At 41.8% G+C, this 22,564-nt stretch overlaps 1 protein-coding gene across 1 annotated transcript in view; it reads left to right on the top strand.

Moving 5' to 3' along the window:
• UBR4 (ubiquitin protein ligase E3 component n-recognin 4) overlaps positions 1–22,564 on the top strand; it is a 127,812-nt gene that overhangs the window by 38,539 nt on the left and 66,709 nt on the right. Inside the window, exons 27-50 of the mRNA XM_069479418.1 lie at positions 1,109–1,206; positions 2,162–2,319; positions 4,115–4,324; positions 5,609–5,710; positions 6,012–6,112; positions 6,359–6,557; positions 6,925–7,113; positions 7,585–7,648; positions 8,830–9,021; positions 9,583–9,653; positions 9,738–9,885; positions 10,336–10,563; positions 11,222–11,392; positions 12,896–13,078; positions 14,268–14,426; positions 14,773–14,925; positions 15,381–15,608; positions 15,931–16,088; positions 17,016–17,187; positions 17,437–17,638; positions 18,508–18,671; positions 19,133–19,349; positions 20,173–20,389; positions 22,344–22,407. Of these exons, the coding sequence (XP_069335519.1) occupies positions 1,109–1,206; positions 2,162–2,319; positions 4,115–4,324; positions 5,609–5,710; positions 6,012–6,112; positions 6,359–6,557; positions 6,925–7,113; positions 7,585–7,648; positions 8,830–9,021; positions 9,583–9,653; positions 9,738–9,885; positions 10,336–10,563; positions 11,222–11,392; positions 12,896–13,078; positions 14,268–14,426; positions 14,773–14,925; positions 15,381–15,608; positions 15,931–16,088; positions 17,016–17,187; positions 17,437–17,638; positions 18,508–18,671; positions 19,133–19,349; positions 20,173–20,389; positions 22,344–22,407 (3,848 nt within the window). The remainder of the gene's footprint in view (positions 1–1,108; positions 1,207–2,161; positions 2,320–4,114; positions 4,325–5,608; positions 5,711–6,011; positions 6,113–6,358; positions 6,558–6,924; positions 7,114–7,584; positions 7,649–8,829; positions 9,022–9,582; positions 9,654–9,737; positions 9,886–10,335; positions 10,564–11,221; positions 11,393–12,895; positions 13,079–14,267; positions 14,427–14,772; positions 14,926–15,380; positions 15,609–15,930; positions 16,089–17,015; positions 17,188–17,436; positions 17,639–18,507; positions 18,672–19,132; positions 19,350–20,172; positions 20,390–22,343; positions 22,408–22,564) is intronic.

Here is a 22,564-nt window from a genome sequence, read left to right as displayed (position 1 = left end):
ACTTCACAATAACTCTATAAAGTAAGTGTTACTATGATCCCCTTTTTACTTATTAGGGAACTGAGTTTTAGAGAAGTTACTTGTTCAAAATCCTACATCCTGCAAGTGATGGAGCTGGGATCTAAACCGAGATCAGTTGGTTCTAAAGCATTAGGCTATTTTGCCTTTAGCACAGATCTTTGTTCTTTTCATTTATAGAGATTAGGAAGACTTGCAAGCTGCTATGTTGTGCTTAGGAAAATATCTTGAGTTAGGAATGATCTGGTGGAAATTTAGGACAGAAAATCAAAGACCTTGAGCAGGACTGGAGTTAAGTGCAGTAGTTACCCTTTAAAATTTATAGCCATTTGTATTTTCCTGAATTTTACATTTTAACACATTGATTGCCCCAAATTTTTTTTCCTTGGGGCCACAATGTGTTATTACAAAAATAGAATAAAAACTTTGAAAACAAAATGATCCTTTCTAATTTAATGAAAAATTTGTTGTTTTTTATTGTTTTCTGTGTAGGAGTTATATGCAACTTGAAAAAAATGTTCACGTGGCTCCCAAGGTGAAGAAATATGTGCATTACATGTTTCATGAAGCCCTGGGCTCAAAACTAGCATGAGTTAAATGCAACTCACACGGCAGTTAATGTGTTAAATACTCATTTACTATTCAGATAGTCTCACTTAGTACTACCTCATTGAATGCTGTTGTTAATGTGCATTATGATCCCTGCCCTCAAGATTTGTCTTATGAGGAAAAAAAGATCAAAGCAATACCTATCCATAGAAAGGGAGCAGATACTTAATGGTGATTTTAGCCTGACTTGCAGTGGCTTAACCTCACTTTTCATCTTATTTTCAGTTGTCTTCTTTACTTGCAAGATTAGAAAGTGAATATGATGGGAAATGAAAACCTTACAATTGAGATTGTTAGCTATTAAGCAATTAGCTGGTTCTTGGACATAGTACTGCTATTGAAATATTCTTCTAAGCTATCTTAGTAATTATTTTGACAGCCTCGGCTGTAGTGTTTCTTTATGCATTTGCACTTGGCTTTTAAAATGCTCTGTTGTTCCTCCTTTCTTGTGATGATTCCTTGTCCTTTCTGTCGCCTCCAGGTCCGACACTGGTTCAGAATTTGCCATCATCGGTACAGGCTGTGTGTGAGTCCTGGAACAACATCAATACCAATGAGTTTCCCAACATTGGATCCTGGGTGAGTCCCCTGTCTGTTCCAAGATTAGAAATGCTGAGCGCTAGCCATTCTGTGTTCTGTTCTTAAGTCTAGAGAAGTAGGCTTAAACTTGCTACCAAGAGATATTCATATACTACAGTAGTATTGGCTATGGCTGAATCAATAATCAATGCATTTAATTACCCAAGTGGTTCTCATATTGGTCCTTTTGCTTAACAGTCTGTGTTATCAGAGAACAAACCACTTTCTTTATTTCTCTGAGCCTTAGTTTCTTCACCTGTTAAATATTGGGATGTGATGATTAAAGGTATTAAATGTAAAGTGCCTAGCACATTATTTGGCATGTGAATTCTCAGTACAGTTAACTCTGTTTCCTTTCCTTTATAGATTATATGTCAGGAACTTGCTCCTTTTGTTATAATTTTATGGAGTAGCTTTTAGTTTCTCTAGACTTTTAGATACTCCTGAGTCTTCTGTCAGTTTATTTGATCTTTGTGTATGTTCTACTCAAATTACCTTTATTAACAGATTAGTCTGTTACTAAAATTTCTTTGGAAAAGCTAAGTATTATAATCTTGTTATCCTGCTTTGTAATCATGACTTATATATACACCACCCAGAGCTAGAGTACAAGGATAATTATGATCTTTGCAATGGAGACCAGATGCATTATAAAATCCAGATCCTTCTGAATCATTACAGATAAACATAGTTTTACTGTTAAATATAGTATATTATAGTCTAATCACTTGGAAGTAGTATTGGATATTTGTTGTATTTAACTGTTAACTTTGTACTAAGTAAAGTTTGTTGATTGCTTCCTTCCCCCAACTCCACTTTCCTTCCCAGGATGAATAACAGTGTATACTGAGTAGAGGCCACTGGGGTCTCAGTTTATGTCACTGTTTTTTTCCATGTGAAAATTTTATCCAGGGAAGATGGTCTATCCATTCACATCTGATTTGCTTCCTTGCAGCGCAATGCCTTTGCCAATGACACCATCCCTTCAGAGAGTTATATCAGTGCTGTGCAGGCTGCGCACTTGGGGACTCTTTGTGGCCAAAGTCTGCCCCTGGCTGCTTCCCTAAAGCACACCCTCCTCTCACTGGTCAGGTTGACTGGAGATCTTATCGTGTGAGTACCTGGTACACAGCCGCCAAGGGCTCTCTACGTCTGTATTCTATTGTAGCTAATGGGACAATGAAAATTTTTATAGCTATATAATAAGGCTTTTCTTGTATGCTTCATTAGCAATAGAACCTGTTGCTTTAGAGTAAAGTATGAGTACTTAACTTAGAATGATTTTTTTTTTTTTTTTAAAAAAACCTGGTCTTACTCTGTTGCCTGGGCAGTAGCACAATCTTAGCTCATTGTAACTTTGAAATTCTGGGCTCAAGTGGTCCTCCCACCTTAGTTTTCCAAGTAGCTGGGACTACAGGTGCACGCTGCCACACTTGGCTAATTTTTTTTTTTTTTTTTGAGACAGAGTCTCACTCTGTTGCCCAGGCTAGAGTGAGTGCCGTGGCGTCAGCCTAGCTCACAGCAACCTCAAACTCCTGAGCTCAAGCGATCCTCCTGTCTCAGCCTCCCGAGTAGCTGGGACTACAGGCATGAGCCACCATGCCCGGCTAATTTTTTCTATATATATTTTTAGCTGTCCATATAATTTCTTTCTATTTTTAGTAGAAATGGGGTCTCACTCTTGCTCAGGCTGGTCTCGAACTCCTGAGCTCAAACGATCCGCCCACCTCGGCCTCCCAGAGTGCTAGGATTACAGGCGTGAGCCACCGCGCTCGGCCCACACTTGGCTAATTTTTTTTTTATTTTTTATTTTTTTTTATTTTTTTTTTTGAGACAAAGTCTCGCTTTGTTGCCCCGGCTAGAGTGAGTGCCGTGGCGTCAGCCTAGCTCACAGCAACCTCAAACTCCTGGGCTTAAGCGATCCTACTGCCTCAGCCTCCCGAGTAGCTGGGACTACAGGCATGCGCCACCATGCCCGGCTAATTTTTTCTATATATATTTTAGTTGGCCAGATAATTTCTTTCTATTTTTAGTAGAGATGGGGTCTCGCTCTTGCTCAGGCTGGTCTCGAACTCCTGACCTCGAGCGATCCACCCACCTCGGCCTCCCAGAGTGCTAGGATTACAGGCGTGAGCCACCGCGCCCGGCCTTGGCTAATTTTTTAAATTTTTTATAGAGATAAGGTCTTGCCATGTTGTCCAGGCTTGTCTCTAACTCCTGGCCTCAAGTGATCCTCCTGCCTTGGCCTTCTGAGTAGCTGAGTCTACAGGCATGAACCACTGCACCCAGCCTAGAATGATTTTTAACTTTGATCCAAAGGGCATCAGAGTACCTCTTCCTCTCTGTATAGTATTTTTCAGAAAAAGCATGCTGGCTTTAAACTCTATTGTGACTTGGTGCTTTGAGTTTAAATTTTAAAGTGGTAGTGATAGATTATTTGATACTGTTTTTCTAGAATCATTGTGGGAATTAGACCCTGCCATTGTAGGGACTAGGGTAGACTGAGGGAGGGACTGTTTTGTCTTCCTGTACATAGGTTACAGGTAAAGTCATATATCACATTGCCTTAAAAGTGGTATAGATTCCTGGCAGTTATCCTAGAAAGCTTGTCTGGGATAAACTACTTGCTTAGGTTTCAGTTAATTTTCTTTTTTGAGTATTATAAAATGCATGAATTAATTTGATGTTTTAATAAATTTTTCAAATGGAAGTGGTTTTTGTTTCTGATACAATAATGAAAAAGAAGAATGTGAAATTGTATGACTAGACCTATGTATAAAACAGCTATCAAGGGAAAAAAAGACTGGAGTAAAAGCCCTTGCCCTGATAAATAATTGCATTTTTCTGTCCATGCCTTGCAGCTTTTTGGAGTGTGTACACTAACTGGGTTTCATTTTCTTTGTTGAAGTTGGTCAGATGAGATGAATCCGCCACAGGTAATTCGGACCCTGTTACCTCTTCTTTTGGAGTCGAGCACTGAGAGTGTTGCTGAGATCAGTAGCAACTCCCTGGAACGCATCTTGGGCCCTGCGGAGTCTGATGAGTTCTTGGCTCGTGTTTATGAGAAGCTGATAACTGGTTGTTACAACATTCTGGCCAATCATGCAGATCCCAATAGGTGAGCCTGGTGGAATAAAACAGTCAGGTTCCTGTGTTCTATGGCTGCAGTCTGTGAAATGTACCAACACTGCTGCCTTTATGCCATTAATGAATACCTTGTTGCTGTTGATGCTTTTCAACAGAAAATTCTCTATTTATGTGCATTTTTCATTCATTTGGAAATATGTGTAGAGTTATTTGGAATCTTTCTCTTTTGTGATTAATTCTTAGGAATAAGCATTAAGAAAATGGAAGGCTTAAATGTTCAGATTGGATTCTTAAAATTAAATAATTCAACAAATGATTATCATGTGCTATGCTAGATGTGATAAGGTATGCAAAGGAGCTTGATAAGATTAGTTGTTTAATTTTTTTTTTTTTTTGATACAAGATCTCTCTAGGTCTTGCTCTGTTGAGCAGGCTGGAGTGCAGTAGCACAGTCATAGTCACTATAACCGTGGACTCCTGGGCACAGGAGGCTCCTACCTCAGCCTCCTGAGTAGCTAAGACTATAGGCATGTGCCACCATGCTCAGCTGATTTAAAGAAAAAAAAATTGTTTTTTAAGAGAGGGTCTCCCTGTGCTCCGTAGGCTTATCTCGAACTCCTGGCCTCAAGTGATCCTTTTGCCTCCATTCCCAAAGTGCTGGGATTATGGGCATGAGCCCCTGTGCCTGTCCAAAATTAGTCTTTAATATTTTTGTGACCATACTTCTGAAATGGGTTGTCTGGAATTAGGAGGACCCACAGCATTGTTAGACCTTGGTAGTTTAGGCCATGCTGATGTAGGTGAGCCATAAAGAACAGTCACATTGTACTTTTCCCAACTCAGAACTGTACAGATAAAGGGTCCAAGTGTTGGGATTTCCTGTCTCTTTGTTGTTGAGGGGTCCAGATTTTCATCAAGGACTCCTTTTCCCTCTGCCTTTCTTTTCTTTTTCTTCTTCTTTTTTTTAAACAGATAAGGAATTTGAGACAATTTAGCTATACAGAAATGATTCATCCAAAGTGTCTCCCCCCAGCAAAATCAATGGCAGAATCTGTATTAGGTCTCTGAGCTTTAGATGCCTTTCCTGTTTAATTTCCTAGGAAAAAGGGGAATAAAATAAACATTATTTTAAACATTAAACTTATATTGAGCACATACTGTGTCCCAGGTTTTATGCTAAGCTTTGACAGAACAAAATTGAACATTGCCCTCAAGGTCTAGTCATAATAAACTTTGGATTTTTTAAATGTCAGTATGAGGAAGATATTGAAACAGATATTAATACTGGTAGTTAAGTTTTCATTTTGATCTTCAGTGGACTGGATGAATCCATCTTGGAAGAATGTCTCCAATATTTGGAAAAGCAACTGGAAAGTAGCCAGGCACGTAAAGCTATGGAGGAGTTTTTCTCTGACAGGTGAGCTGTGTTTTGCTTTATTCAGTGAACATGTTTTGAATGCCTCCTGAAAGCAAGGAGCTATATATGTTGACTTCAGTGTTTTTTCTCAGGGAATACTCACTGCCTGTTTAGGTGTCTGTACCTTGGGGAGGACTTAGGTTAATTGATGAGGGGGTTGATTTCATGAGCACCTTGTGTTGTTGACTCAACGAGTGATCATTTTTTCTAGAGGAGATGAGATTGTGAAGAAATAGAAACGAATGCCTTTTATGTGAGGCTTAATGTGATTCTTCCATTTTTCCCCCCTCCTGCCTTTCAGTGGAGAACTTGTGCAGATCATGATGGCAACAGCCAATGAGAACCTCTCTGCTAAATTCTGTAACCGAGTTTTGAAATTCTTCACCAAACTCTTCCAGCTGAGTGAGTGACAGCTTTTAATAATCTTCTTATGGGAACTTTGATGTCCGGCTAATACTGTGCATATCTTCTGCCCGAGTTTAACTATAGCATGCAAATGCTAACAAGTGGAGAGAATCCCTCAGAGAAAGTTTGGAAGGAAGTTAAAAACTTGCTTGGAGAGTTTTCCCCTTTCCTGGCTCATAATTTGTCCCTTCCTACCTCCCCTTGCCCTTCTTCACTGACCTTAGCCCCTTGGTCTGTTCCTAGCTGAGAAGAGCCCTAACCCAAGCCTCCTACATCTCTGTGGCTCTCTGGCACAGCTGGCATGTGTGGAGCCTGTGCGTCTGCAGGCCTGGCTCACCCGCATGACTACATCACCCCCAAAAGATTCTGATCAGCTGGATATAATTCAGGAGAATCGGCAATTGTTGCAGTTACTGACCACATACATTGTTCGGGAAAACAGGTAAAACAACTGCATTTGTGTCATGTTTCCCTGACAATCCCAGAAATATGTTGATATTTGCAGCTATCTTTCCTTCGGGCATCACTCTTAGCATTTTCAACATTTTCCTATCTCCCTCTCTCTAGATGCAAGGGCTATAGTGTAGTTCCTTGATTTTTTTCTGTGGAAAGACTTTTGGAATGACTTGGACTGTCAGTTGCAACCTGAGTGAATGTTTTGTGCTCTGGTAGCCCAAGTTCAAAACTGGGATTGGTATATATAGTCACGTAGTTCATGTTTAATTTAAAACCTCTGTTAGTTACTCTTACAAATTTGAAATATGAGATTTCTGTTGGTATTCACCAATTTGCTCCTTCCTTTTTAACAGCCAAGTTGGGGAAGGTGTATGTGCTGTGCTTCTGGGCACCCTGACCCCCATGGCAACAGAGATGCTGGCCAATGGTGATGGTTCTGGCTTCCCTGAACTCATGGTTGTGATGGCCACCCTGGCCAGTGCAGGTCAAGGCGCTGGTCACCTTCAGCTTCATAATGCTGCTGTGGACTGGCTGAGCAGATGGTAAGATGATGACACTAGGGAACCTATCTCTTGGTTACAACATTGTTCTTAGAGAAGAAAGGAGTAACTTCTTCTTGCAGGTTACTTTCTTAGTAACTCAGAGTGTATATAAAAGAAATTTGAATCTCTACCTTTTTATTAGGGTTTGAGGGGGTAGTCAATAACTCTGATCACTTTAGACTTCGTAATTTTCTCAGTAAAGTTCTCTGTTCGTTATTTACAAGAGAAGACTTGGGAAAAGTATGCCAATTGTCAATGATAATTCTAAAACCAGACCACCCCACCCCAAGCTGTGTGACTATGTAATGCTTACATAGTTGTGTAAGAATGCTTTTGCACGCTTAGAAAGCATTTAGGACAATGCTTTTGCAATATCCTAAAATTGACTCAAGGTTCATGAAGATGCTTCCTTTCTTTGGTTCCTTAGATGATTTTGTGTCTCCCCCTTCCCCCTCTTTTTCTTTGGGACAGCAAGAAATACCTGTCACAGAAGAATGTGGTTGAAAAACTGAATGCCAATGTAATGCATGGAAAGGTAAGAACAATGAGGAACACTGTTCCTGGACAGTAGGAAGTGAGGGACAGATGATTCTTATCTTTGTGGTCAAGTGGAAATCTCTCTTCCCTATTGACTTCTGTTCCTTGCTAGCCTACAGAGGTTAAGGCTGATAATCTCAAAGTACTAGAAGTGTGTAATTGCCAATTGCGTGACCTTAGGTGTCTTCCAGTTGGCAAGAGGTAAGAGGAAGGAAATGCACAGTGGCAAGCAACATACAACAGAATCCTTCTTAAAACATAGTGAACTCCTGCTATTCTGAGTTATTAGTATGCTATAGAAAACTGTCCCTTGTTCAGGCCTTGGCACTGTACACTCTGAGTCAGTGTTAGATGGGGTTACATACTGCCTCTTCGGCTTGTAGAATTGTTTAATCTGCTTAAAGGTTTAGGTCACCGTGTTGAGAAAAGGGGTTTGAAACTGACAGAAATCTTGCATTCAGGCGTTTCCCCTCCTACCCAATCCATGAACCTGACAGAGGCGGCTAAGATCAGATAGCTGACCTCTGAGACCCACTGTGGTACCATTCACTTCTCCCTCCTTTCTTGCTAATCTTTATCCGTTCACACTGAAATGTCAGAATGCATAGAGCCAAGGAACTTAGAAATATGAGTCTTTGATGCCTGACTACCCGGTTTTTATAGGCAAGCATGAACTACCTGCAATGGTTTGCTGGAAATTTTTTCTCTTGATCTTTGAAGCTATTTCTTTCTTTTTGGATTAGTTTAAAACCTGATAATGAAAATGACCTTCCCTATGGTAAAAAAAAAAAAAAAAAAAATGCTAATGGTAAGGGAAAAATTCTAATGAGAGCTTCTTCATACTTATAATCTGGTCTTTTCTTGAATGATTTTAGTCTCTATTTTTACTCCATTCTCTTAATTTCAATTCTACTTCATCTTATAAGATTTTATAGAGAGCTATCTTTGTGTTAAAGAATGAATACACACTAATTCAGTACAATTTACTGCTCAGCTTCATGCAGACATAGTGGTAAGAGCTGGAGAAATAGATAATTAAAACATACTGTTTTTTTCCCCTCTGTTTTCGTACCATTCCTGTGATCTTGAGCTTTATTGGAAAAAGCTTGAGAAAGCATGGTTTACATAATAAAACATGGAGAATTGAAGTTTCTGTGGGGCTGTGGTCTTCTCTTGTAGCATGTGATGATCTTGGAGTGCACCTGCCACATTATGTCTTACTTGGCTGATGTCACTAATGCCCTGAGCCAGAGTAATGGTCAAGGCCCAAGTCACCTCTCAGTGGATGGGGAAGAGCGGGCCATCGAGGTGGACTCAGACTGGGTGGAGGAGTTGGCAGTGGAAGAGGAAGATTCCCAGGCTGAGGATTCAGTAAGTACTAAGTAACCTCTCAGTTAATCTCTTAAGGGGATGACTGACTAGCACACTACCTAGTTTTTGGTTCTCTTTTCCAGCCCCCTGTGAACTTCAAAACTTCCCAGTCCTTGTTGCTTTCTTTCAGCTTACAAAACTAATGCCGGACTCTGATATTCTAGGCCTGCAGAGCCAACAAAAGCAAGGGCTATAATCTCTTATAGAAAGGACTTTTTAATAAGCATATGCCTTTCTTCAGTCCAGAGTCATTTGTCCTGCTTCTCAGTCTTTGTATCCGAAATGGAATGTTAGGGATGAGTTCTTCATGGGGATGGAAGGAGCTCCCTTGTACAGAAAGCATAAGACTTTTTTTCCCTTAATCATGAAACTCTAAGGTCTTACTCACCTGAAATTGCAGCAGATTTTCATCCAGCTGGCTACTTCCAGTTACGGCAGGTTTCTATTGGTCATTTATGAATTGATTATTCACTTTCCATAGGGAGTTGAGGCAGGTATGTTTTTGTGGGTATCTATGTAGAGTGATATATTTCTGATTAAAAAGACTTATTATCTTTGAAGGATGAAGATTCTCTTTGCAATAAACTCTGCACTTTTACGATCACACAGAAAGAATTCATGAACCAGCATTGGTAAGAGTTCCTGTCAGATGAGGATTTGCTGGGCCTTGATTGTTGGGACTTCTGAGCTAATTTGCTGGTTCTTATTCTTTGCAGGTACCACTGTCACACCTGCAAAATGGTGGATGGAGTGGGTGTGTGCACAGTGTGTGCTAAAGTATGCCACAAGGATCACGAGATTTCCTACGCCAAGTATGGGTCCTTCTTCTGTGACTGTGGGGCCAAGGAAGATGGCAGCTGCTTGGTGAGAGATTTAGAACCTTTACTGAACTATAAAGAATGGCATATTAGGGACACACGAATATTTAAGCTGAACTAGAAAATTCCCATGGCACCTCCATGGTACCTTGGTCTAGGAATATGTTCAGGTTCTGTCACTAATGATATATATAATCATGGTCTAAGCACTTCACTTAGAACATTGGAACAAGCAAAGTCCTTAGAGATCTTGTAGTCAGTTTTTCCTAAGACCTCCCCATAATTTCAGATGTTAAAAATCAAGTTTTGATGCCATCATAGGTAAAGAAGTTAGATATTAGGTAAATATCTTGAAGGTCAGAATTTAGGCTTTTTGATAACATTTAAATGCTTAGCCAATTTCTCCTTTGGGTCAGATTTTCCTCCGAGATCTTAGGCAGTATTTCCTCTGTATTTGTGGCAAGAACTAAGGGACTCTGCTGCTTTCTGTCCCTAGGCACTGGTGAAGAGAACTCCTAGCAGTGGCATGAGCTCCACCATGAAGGAGTCAGCATTTCAGAGTGAACCCAGGGTTTCAGAGAGTCTGGTGCGCCATGCCAGCACTTCTCCAGCTGACAAGGCCAAGGTCACCATCAGTGACGGAAAGGTTGCTGATGAAGAGAAGCCGAAGAAGAGCAGCCTGTGCCGCACAGTAGAGGGCTGTCGGGAGGAGCTGCAGAACCAGGTGGGGCTTACTGGTGTTCCCTAGTGAGCAGACAGTTCAGAGCCTGGCGAGTTTGTGTGACAATAAATAATGCACAAGCCCCGTCCCCGCCCTGCGCCCCCACCTCCCGCAACTTGTTTTCTTTTTTTCTTTAAGTTTACCCATTTTCACAGTATAAATACAAATAGTATGTGTTTTCAGTCACTATGAAAGGGTTTATGACTGGGGAGTATTATGAGTAAGTTGGTGGGAGAGTAAATTTTAGTTATATAATACTCTGGAGTACCTTCTTGGTCAGCATTCCTCATCTGAAGCACAGATTCCAGAAACTGATTTGAATGATTATTTTCTCATTTTCTTCCAATGATAGTACATAACTAGAACCATTTTACATATGTAGGCAAGAAGTTAGCTAATTATATATGATGAATGCCTTTGAGCATTAGGGTATCTACATGGGACCCCTGGCTTAGAAAGATTGCTCAAGAGTCAATAGCACAACGGCATATTGACTGGAATCAAATGTAGGATTATGGTGAGAATGAGATAATGGCTAGAATATCCAACTGGAAGTGAGGAAACTAGATTCTGAAGGTGGTTACTGGCAAGATTATTGAGTATAACCCATTGTTTTTCTGTCTTTTTTTTTTTTCCACTTGTGTATTTCAATTTTTCTTAGGCCAATTTCTCCTTCGCTCCTCTTGTGTTAGACATGCTCAATTTCCTCATGGATGCCATTCAGACCAACTTTCAACAGGCTTCAGCTGTGGGGAGCAGCAGCCGGGCGCAGCAAGCCCTTAGTGAGCTGCATACAGTTGACAAGGCAGTTGAGATGACAGACCAGCTTATGGTGAGTGTGTTGGGACCGTGATGTTTAGTGGGTATGGGAATAAAAATAACATTGTTGAGATCCCTAATTTCTCTGAGGAATATACTTAGAGCAGTAGATTTAGAATCTAAGACCATACTATGAACAATTTAGAAATCAGCATATTAAGTGTGTCTTCAAAAGAAGGGAATCTAGGGTCGTGTGGACCAACTCAGGGAATAAATCCCCATTTTAGTTCATGTAAATATATGAACTCCCAAGATGTGGGGAACTCCATTTTAGGGTAATTATAATAGTTAGAAATTTCTTCTTTATATAAAATGGACAACCTCCTCACTGTATCTTCTTCCCTAAGGTTCATCTAGCTTGTAAAATAATGTTTGTCCTTTTTTGCTTATAGTCCTTTAGCTAAATTTCCTTTAGTTCTTCATATCACATGGGTTATAAGTCATTATCTACTTTAAAACCTGCTGCTCAGCACTGTATGTAGAACTTTTGATGTGGCCTTCCTGGCCTTTTTAGTGGCAGAGTTAAGTAGTGGAAAGTAAAGCGGCAGCAATTCCAAAAGGGAAGTGAACAAAGATTGTGAATGAGTTACGTGGATAGATCTCATAGGTGGCTGTTTTTAAGGGAATAATATTCATTTGGAAATACACGCATACATGCATATATTCTGGTATTTTTTTTTTTTTTTTTTTCAATTTAGTTTTACAGAATCAAAGAGTCTAACAGTATATCTTGTTAGATACAGTATGTCCTCATACTGTATACATTATTTCTTGTACAATGATATGAAATAATATGGGAAATATTCATGATAAATTATTAAGTGAACAGTGCAAGTTAAAAACAATAGTTTCATATTTTTTTCCCCACCCCCCCTTTCCCGAGTCAGCACCTTCAAGTGTTACCACTCCCCAAACGGTGTGCAATGCACTCATTGTGTAGGCATACCCCCATCCCCTCCCCCACCCCCCACCTCAGTCTGATGTCCAATTGGTGTCATTCCCAGATTTGTATTTAGGTGATGATCAGGGAAACCAATTTTCTGGTGAGTACATGTGATGCTTGTTTTTCCATTCTTGGGATACTTCACTTAATATAATGGGTTATATTCTGGTATTTTATTAAAAATCAGTCAGTTTAGAGCATTGATTTTTAGATATTAAAGACGAAGCTAAAAATTACTGGGGCGGGCTTGGTGACCCATAAAATTGCTGACTTTTAATTTTGCCAGTTAGATCAACGAAAAATAATTCCATCTATTATCACTATTTATAAGGTAAAGTACATTTTGACATTTTTTTAAAAGGCCAGTATTTTCCATTAAGTGTAGCTTTGTGAAAAATTCACTATATTGTTCTTATTGGACTGATAACTTTAACAAATTTACCTTGTTGTCCATGGATTGGAGGTTGAAACCCATCGCTTTTGAATGACTAAATTGTGCTTTAATAGTGTATGACTCCACTTGCTCTTATTTGCCTTATTACTGCCTACTTTCTCTGCTTCCCTCCTTGCCAGGTTCCCACCCTAGGCTCCCAGGAAGGTGCCTTTGAGAATGTTCGGATGAATTACAGTGGAGACCAGGGCCAGACTATTCGGCAGCTGATCAGTGCCCATGTGCTCAGGCGGGTGGCTATGTGTGTGCTCTCTTCCCCACATGGACGCCGCCAGCATTTGGCCGTGAGCCACGAGAAGGGCAAGGTGGGTCCTCCAATTCCTGCCCACTCATGTTCGGTCATGTTTGTCTTCAATGCTAAGCAAAACAAATGGATGACCACACTCAGATTGGCCTTCTGGGGGGAAAAGTCCATCGGATTCCAAGAGTGATTTAGGGACAAATCTCATTGAGCTTTTTAAAATACTTAAATCCTCAGTTATTGGATTAGACCTAGAACTGGTATGACTGTTTCTGATTGGAAAATTTCTACGCAAAACTTATTCTTTAAGCCCCCAGAAGTGGTAATGACCAGCACCTAGGACAGCGTTGCTCCCAATCTTGCCCAGTCTGGCTACTCTGGAGGAAGACTCTGTTCCTTATTCAGTCGTTCCCTAACCTCCCAGCCTTCTAAGGACACAGAGAAGTTGGTGTTGTTCTGTAGAACGAGTAGAAATTGGAAGAGTGCTAGGTATCATGCTTTTCTGTATTCTGGCCTCTCCATCGCCACTAATGTTGTTTTCACTTTATCTTAAGTGAAAATATGGATAGTCTGTAAAATAACTCTAAAATCATCTCAAAAACCGTTTTATAGAAAACTAGAAAAGAATATTGGTGTATAGAAACTGTTTAACTATTTTGTGCGTTGATTCTACAAAAAGAAGTTGGTTTCCTTACTCATCTGTTTTGTCCTCCCTAGAAAGAGAGAAAGACATTCCATGTCTTTTAGCCAGGAGAAACTGAGGCTAATTCTTTCAGCCAGGAAAAACTGAGTCTAATATAGGTCTAGGATTTTCCTATGAGACTTACCTCCAAAAAGGAAGACTGCAAACTAATATCCCTATTGAAAGAGTTTTTGGACTGGGTGCAGTGGTTCACACCTGTAATCCTAGCACTCTGGGAGGCTGAGGCAGGAGGATCACTTGAGCTCAGGAATTCGAGACCAGCTTGAGCAAGGGTGAGACCCCATCTCTACAAAAAAAAAAAAAAAAAAAAGAAAAGAAAAATAGCCAGGCGTGGTGATGCATGCCTATAGTCCCAGCTACTTGGGAGGCTTAGGCAGGAGGATTGCATGAGCCCAGGAGTTTGAGGTTGCAGTGAGCTACGATGATGCCACTGCACTCTAGGCAGGGCGACGGAGTGATCTGTCTCCAAAAAAAAAAGAATTTTTAGTGCTCCTCTGGGTCCTCTGAGAGGACTAGGGGTAAGAATAAATTGGTAATTGTTCCTTTGCAGATTACTGTTCTGCAGCTCTCTGCACTGCTAAAGCAAGCAGATTCCAGCAAAAGGAAGTTGACTCTGACACGCTTGGCTTCTGCACCAGTTCCCTTTACTGTGTTAAGCCTTACTGGAAACCCCTGCAAGGAGGACTACCTGGCGGTTTGTGGGCTGAAGGTAAAAATCTTGATCCAGGTTTGATTACCTTGAACGGTGGACCCGAGTCACCTTCTCTCCCCTGTTCTCAGCACCACTTTTTCTTACTCATTGTTAAGATTAAAACTTAAAAACTATTGAAATGCAAAAGGAATCTTTCTTTGAATTTCTTTCAGATCTTCCAAATTCCTCCTGTATTGGAACAATCTGTGTGTTCTTGAAACTTGAAATGTTATTAGACAGCCTAAATACTATACTATGTTAAGGCAGGGAATATTAGGGAAGAATAGGAAACGTTAGAACTCTGAAATGAATTAGCCTACTTTCCAAATCATCTTTTAACTGTTTTGTTCCTTAAATTATCCAGGACTGCCACGTGCTCACCTTCAGTAGCTCAGGTTCTGTTTCGGATCACTTGGTGTTACATCCTCAACTGGCAACGGGGAACTTCATCATCAAAGCTGTGTGGTTACCTGGTTCGCAGACTGAGTTAGCAATTGTCACTGCGGACTTTGTTAAGGTACAGTGGTAGCTCTTTGATGCTATGGTCTTAGAATTGTTCTACTTTTAAATCCAGAATGTCTGATCTCCATTATGTGTGGGCGTCTCTCAAAAGTTAAAAATAAAAAAATCACACATTTATTGCCTTTTGCTATGTTGCTGAGCAGATGTTTTCTGTCTGTAGGCCATAGCAAATTGATTTTGGTTCTGCCCTCACTGTACCAAGTGCACACCTATTACTGTACTTGTTACAGAATTTGTTTATGTGTATTTTTCCCCTATTTGTTCCTTGAGGAAGAAAAAAGGGATATTTTATTTGTCTTTTGATGCCCAGTGCCTAACACTTGGTAGGTGCTTGTTGAATGAAGCATGAATGCCCATTACTGGCCAGTTCCAGCTGTTTGGATTTACCAGGATAATTGGGGATGGGACTGACACAGATTTCCCTTATTTAGTCTTTCTTCCGTCCTGCAGATTTATGACCTGTCAGTTGATGCCTTGAGTCCAACATTCTACTTTCTCCTGCCGAGCTCAAAGATAAGAGATGTTACCTTCCTTTTCAACGAGGAGGGAAAGAACATCATTGTTATAATGTCTTCAGCTGGGTACATCTACACTCAGCTCATGGAAGAGGCCAGCAGTGCCCAGCAGGGACCCTTCTATGTCACCAATGTCCTGGAGATCAATCATGAGGACCTGAAGGTTAGAGCACATGTTGCCATTTCTTTCTATTCCAAATTTAATTAGTTAGCAACTCATCTATTCTTTTTTTTCTTTTTATTTCTTTCTTTTTGCTTCTAACTTTTTACCTAATAGCAAAAGCTCTTGTTCTTTGGGACTAAACTGAATGCATCTTGAAGTTCCTTTATTCTCAGGGTATTTGTAAGATTAATCCACAGGGATTTCATGCTTAGAGTATGAGAGCACCTAATCATGATTTAAAATTAATAACCAGCATAAACTCGAAGCTGGTAGCCAAAGCAACAGGAAGAATTAATGCAAATGTGTGCCTTTGCCCCAACAGGACAGTAATAGCCAGGTGGCAGGTGGTGGCGTGTCCGTGTACTACTCCCATGTATTGCAGATGCTGTTCTTCAGCTATTGTCAAGGCAAATCATTTGCAGCCACCATTAGCAGGACAACTCTGGAGGTGTTGCAACTCTTCCCCATCAACATCAAAAGGTAGGAACGAGCATTTAACGTTCAACTTCCCCAATGTCCACATGCAGCAGGGGATCTCCACTCCCACTCCCAGGTACCTGGGATCTGTTTTGAGTCTAGTGAAACAAACTTCTCACCAGCAATCCTATCACTTCCCTGCTAGGTATCTTAAAATCAAGCAGCATCCAGGGTTGGCCGGTAGGGTTGCCTGCATGGTTTGTCGTCTTCTGTGGTGATCCCAAGCTGTAAGAGGTAGTTTTGGGGGGCCACTGTTGCTTAGAAGGAAAATCTGTAATCAAGGCAGGCAATGTGATTTTAATGTGAGAAGGGAGCCTGAGTTTCTCCCAGCCACCCAGCCTGCCATAATGCCCTTTAATTTTCCCTCTTGGGGGAAACTTACTCTGTTAGTAAACAAAACATAGTATCAGTAATGGAGGCATGGTTGGAATTTGGGGAGGTAGTGAGAGTTTTATTTAGGGAGGAAGAAGAGGCTTAAGGTCTCTTCTTGTCTTTCTTATCTGCCTTTGAAGCCATTATAGCATTTTCTTTCATGCCTCTCTCCTTTGGGAATTATCTGCTTTGGGATGAAATAAAAAGGACCTAACTTGATATGCTTGGAGGTCCTTATAGGACAATGAGTCATCAGCCTTAGGCAGCTCTGTGGCCTTATGCAGTTGATAGCTTCTAGGAACATAGGGCCACCTCTTCCTCAGACGTGGAGCCTAGCAGTGAAGGTTCTACATGAGGACTTCTCCTGGGGGCACACATTGGGGTGTACGAGGGAGTGTACCTGGCTTGGAATAAAACTGACCTGTGGATAATCTCAGTCTCTGGCCAAGGATATTGCTCTGGAGTCACATAGCTATTTAGAGGATGGCCTTTAGGTCAAGATAAGAACTATTAGATGGTGATTAGCACCCTAACTGTGGCCAATTTTGTTGTCTGCAGTTCCAATGGTGGCAGTAAGACTTCTCCTGCCCTTTGCCAGTGGTCTGAGGTGATGAACCACCCCGGCTTGGTGTGCTGTGTTCAGCAAACTACAGGTGTGCCGCTGGTAGTCATGGTGAAACCAGACACTTTTCTTATCCAGGAGATTAAAACTCTTCCCGCTAAAGCAAAGGTCAGTGTTATATTCTCCCATCACTTTGCTGTGAACCCAGTCTTTTTTTATACTTTTATATTTATGTCACTTTCCCAGTTCTTTTAGTGGAGGCTTATGAAAGATTTTCTGTCCTTTTTCTTCTAGATGCCTTTTCTTTGCCACCCTTCAGCACCCCTGACTATGAAACCAGTTGCATCTCTCCCTCTTTCTCACTGTGGGTTCTGATCTATAGGTATGGGAACTAACACCTTTGTCCCCTCCTTCTAGATCCAAGACATGGTTGCCATTAGGCACACAGCCTGCAATGAGCAGCAGCGGACAACGATGATCTTGCTGTGTGAGGATGGCAGCCTCCGCATTTACATGGCCAACGTGGAGAACACCTCCTATTGGCTGCAACCATCCCTGCAGCCAAGCAGTGTCATCAGCATAATGAAACCTGTTCGAAAGCGCAAAACAGCTACCATCAGTAAGGCCCCTTCTCAGAAGACTCGTGGGGTAATGGGAATGGCAGTCTTCTAGACAATGACTCAGAATATACTGTTGCAGATATCTTTAAAGAAGTAGTGACTACCCTGCTTGCACATTTTATGAAGTTAGAGGTATGTGCTAGCTTATTCCCGACAGCAGAGTCACGGTTCCATATGGCAAGTTCCCATTGGCTGTCAAGTACCCATTGCTGACCCCTTCAGGTCAGCAGTTCTTTGGTGCCTAGTAAGGAGTTGTGCCTTGGGCCTTGGTTGAGAGATTTTTCTCTCTGGGTTTAGGGAAAATGGCTTGCTGGCAGAATGGAACTGAATGAAGTATAGATCCCTTGAGTTGGTTAATTTCCCACAGGATAGTGAAGAACACATCACAGGTCTCTGAACTGGTGGTCTAGCACCTAATAGAGGACTCTTCAGGGAAGCGAAAGCTTGAATTTAGCAGTGAGTGAATCCAACCAAGCAAAGACCATTGCAGGGATCATTGCATCACCTTAAACTTGTAGATTTGAGATAATGGTGTAGCTCATCCTCCTGTAAAGAAATAGTTTCTATTATTTATTTTGAATAAACAAACTACAAGAGAGCCTTATTGTTATTAACGATAGTCCTAACACCAATGCCAGATTTCTTCGTATTGCTAGGACCTGCTGTGGTTAGGGATAATAACCACTGGAGAGTTAATCACATGTAAGCATCATGCTGATGCAAACATGATCATCCAGAATTTGCTTAGAAAGATTAGAGTGTGAATGTGGCTCAGTCTGGGAGAAGTCTTTGCCTCTGGTGTAGGAGCAGAGGCTGTAGAGACCACACATACTGATGCTCTCTGGCAATATGGTACTGTTCTCTGCAGCAACCCGCACGTCTAGCCAGGTGACTTTCCCCATTGACTTCTTTGAGCACAACCAGCAGCTGACAGACGTGGAGTTTGGTGGTAATGACCTCCTGCAGGTCTACAATGCACAACAGATAAAACACCGGCTGAATTCCACTGGCATGTATGTGGCCAACACCAAGGTGAGGACTGTGCTGGGCAGGGTTCAATCCTTGGATAGAAGAACTTGCAAACAGTCTGGTTTGAGAACACATTCCTTTTAGAATGCAAGTATAAAGCATATACTCAAAGCCACTAATCCATAATTCTAGTTAAATGGCCCCTTCAGTAAATGAATACTGTCACTCACTTGCCAAAGGACTCCTATTCTATAGGCTGAGTTTCCACCATTACTGGCAAGATTCCTGTGCAGAGGGCAACAGGAGGTTGTTAATGCTGGGGGGCAAAGAAGCCTGACATTGAAGAGAATCTACTGTCTTCCTCTGTTCTCCCATCATTGGAAGCAAGGAAGTCATTATGGGGGTAGTTAAAAGGTTGAAGATCCTAACTAGGTTCACACACTGAGATAATATCAGAGGAAGGATTCAAACTTTGAACTTAGAACTTCTATTAGTTTTCTGATGTGTGCCTTATCTCCCTCCAGCCTGGTGGCTTCACCATTGAGATTAGTAACAACAACAGCACCATGGTAATGACAGGCATGCGGATCCAGATTGGGACTCAGGCAATTGAACGAGCCCCATCATATATTGAAATCTTCGGCAGAACTATGCAGCTTAACCTGAGTCGCTCACGCTGGTTTGACTTCCCCTTCACCAGAGAAGAAGCCCTGCAGGCTGATAAGAAGCTGAACCTCTTCAGTGAGTCACCAGCCACTGGGGCAGACTCAGTGTGACTAAATTGGGTGCTGATCAGTGACTCTCCAGCACTTGGGAATTCCTCTGTAGTTTCTGTCATAAGGAAACTTTGAGCTTCATTTGAGATGTAAGAGGAAAGGAGTACACTTGAGAATGGAAGGGGTAAAGATGGGGTAAAACTCTGTTAAGTATTCACTTCTGTAGTGTTGGATCAGCCTCACTGATGAGGCTGCTGCTTTGTTGAGGCCAAGAGGAAGCAGGTTGGCATGTCAAGTCAACAAGGCTTTCTTAAAGCACAGAGGAAGGCCTCAGGTCACAGATGGCTGAGAGGTGGTTAGCAATACCTTGCCGTGCCATTGAAAACTTTAAGCCCTCAGAATACAAATCCCTGAGCCCTTTTTAAGACTGGTATCTCTTCTATCATTTACTGGCCATCGTCTGATATTATTTCTTCTGGAAATAGTTGCTGTTAGTGTGAATGGTGATGATCTGTACTTTGAACAAAGGACGTGCTTAGAGACCCCTGGGGATGAGCGTTGGGGGATATAATGCCCTGATAGCAGAGGAGGATCCTTATAGTGAAGGTTAGGGCCTCTTTTGAGTAGGAGACTTAATAGGTTTTTGGTCCGTAGAACTGTTTCCACATGCATTCAACATCTACACATGGGTAAAGTGCTGCTGATGTTTCAGGAGGTAAAGTTCCTCTAGGTCTCTAAAATAGATGTGATTTGTTTCTTTGCCCCAACTGGTCTGGTCTTGGCTTTGGAGAGGTTGTGGGAGTGCTTTAGAGAATGTGCTTCCTAAAGGCTTCTCTTGCTTATTGTAGTTGGGGCCTCAGTGGATCCAGCAGGTGTCACCATGATAGATGCTGTAAAAATTTATGGCAAGACTAAGGAGCAGTTTGGCTGGCCTGATGAGCCCCCAGAAGAATTTCCTTCTGCCTCCGTCAGCAACATCTGCCCTTCAAACCTGAACCAGAGCAACGGCGCTGGAGAGAGCGACTCAGCTGCGCCTACTACAACCAGTGGAACTGTTCTGGAGAGGTACCAGTGCTGGCAGGGTTTGGCTGGCAGGGTTTGGCTTGTTACATTTTCCACTCTCGCTGTAGAACCTTCCTGTGTCTTGAGAGAGCCAGCCTTTAATAACCATTCCAAGTCTAGCCTGTGATTTTTAAGCTTTCATAAAGCGCCCCCATATTCAGTGTCTCCTTAGCATGCGGACAGAGCCTGAAAAACGTGCTCAGAGTCACTTGACTCCAGTGTCTCTGCCTAGCCTGAAGTTCTGTCCCTTCTCTTAATGCTTAGGTAATTGGAGGCCACAGACGAAAAGGCACTTAAGCCAGTATTCTAGATAGGATCCATCCTTGTGGAGATTATAGGGAAACATCCTCCCTTCCATTCAGATCTCATCGTCTTCTCATTTTTCTCTCCAGTAGCTACTTTTGTGGTAATAACATTGCCAGCAAGAGAGGCTGTCTGCTGCATCTTGTAGCAGAGTCCAGAGTCTCCCTAAATCTCCCTACAGTGGCATTCTTTAGCATTGTGCTTGGCTTCTTTGTGCTAGGTAGCTGCTGGTTTGCCATGGTAGATGAAATAATTCATGATGTAAGATTTTGAGTTTCTTACATTGTAAGTTATAAGAATAGCCTTGCTTGGAATCACTGCCTCCCACCAGCAGCCTCCCCCTTCCTCCTTTCTCTTTCTTTTTTTCCCCTACCCTGTTTATACATGGTTTGCTTAGGATGTATTTCCAGGTATCTCTGAGCTTCACATTTTTTTCCTTTTTTTTTCTTTGCTTCTTCCCCAAGTTCTGAAACTGAGTCCCTAACCAAGCTGGACCGGTTAGTATGCCCTCTTTCTTTTTCTCTGCACGAGTGAGTGTGTGTCAGAGAGCAGTGTAACCAATGGTGTGGCTTTGCGTTGATTCTGCTTCTGTTTAAGAGTCCTCCTGCTTCTTTCTGTTGTGGTCATTGCATGGCTACAGAGCTGTCCATGTGCAAAAATGGAGTATATGGAGGATTGTAAGTGCACACTTGGTGTTGGCCGCATCAGGCACTCTCTCAGATCTCTCTTCCTTACCCCAGTCCTCTCTGCTCCCTGTCTGTAGTGGATTGGAAGGGGGTTGGGGGTGGAGGGATTAACAACAAAGTCCTACCATCTGATAAGCCACTGGCGTGCTTGTTCTGCCCAAATTTGTTTTATGCCTCAGTTTCCTCTCCCTAGTTCTTTACTGCCTTCCTCTACCCCTTAACCCTTTTCTCTCCAGCTGCCTTCTCAATGCTTTTCTTTTTCTGTCCAGAGCTTCAGCTATCAGGATGTTGTTCTTTTTACTGTACCATATTAAACTCAAAGGAGGAAGCCCTGGGGAGCATGTTACCTGGTACCCTTTAATAGTTGGGTTTCCTGTTCCTTTCCTAAGGGTGAATTGCTCAGTTTTCTAAAGATGCCTTGTACTACCCCTTGAATGTTGGCAATTGGCATGCACCTAAAAATATTTTTCTCTACCTAATACTTAGGGCCTCATGGGAAATGCCTTTGTGCATTTTCTCGGAGATATAAATAAAATATAACCTTAACCTTCCTAGTGTAAGAAGATGGCTTTAACCTTTCCCTTTGTATATCCCTTTGCCCACTGATCTCTGGGCACCTGAGCTTTGGGTCCCACTGCATCAAGTCTGTTAAGCCCAGCTCAGTGATCCCTGCCACAGGCAGCAGAAGGAAGCACATTTATCCTCTTTGAGGAAGAAAAGCCCTGTCTTTGAGTTACGGATTATGAACATGGCCTCAGGTTGATCTCCGAGCAGGAGCCAGGTTTCTCCTGGCCTGTAATACAGGAAACGATATGCATGGTGCCTGTGGCAGGTCTTATTGTGCTTTGATTTTGTATTTGGCATTCATTAGCCGTCCCCAAGGTCCTCATGACTATGGTTTGCTTAGGCTAAAGCATAAGGCGGAGAGAACGATGGTTGTACTCAAGCCAGGTTTTCTGTCTCCCCAGGCTGGTTGTGAGTTCTTTAGAAGCCTTGGAAAGCTGCTTTGCTGTTGGCCCAATCATCGAGAAGGCAAGTTACTTTTTCAAAGCACATGGAAGCTTTCTGAGGAGGCAGGAAGTCAGTGGAGTTGTCTGAGGCCCTGAGGCCTCACGGCTAAAGAACATTTATAGCATAATCTTGATTTGCAAAGAAACTACAGGGAAGTCTTCAGCTTAAGGCCTATGTC

This window comes from Eulemur rufifrons, chromosome 8, assembly GCF_041146395.1.
Source record: "Eulemur rufifrons isolate Redbay chromosome 8, OSU_ERuf_1, whole genome shotgun sequence".
NCBI lineage: Eukaryota > Metazoa > Chordata > Mammalia > Primates > Lemuridae > Eulemur > Eulemur rufifrons.
Note: the sequence above shows the minus strand (reverse complement) of the source record. Positions and strands in the feature narration are given on the sequence as shown.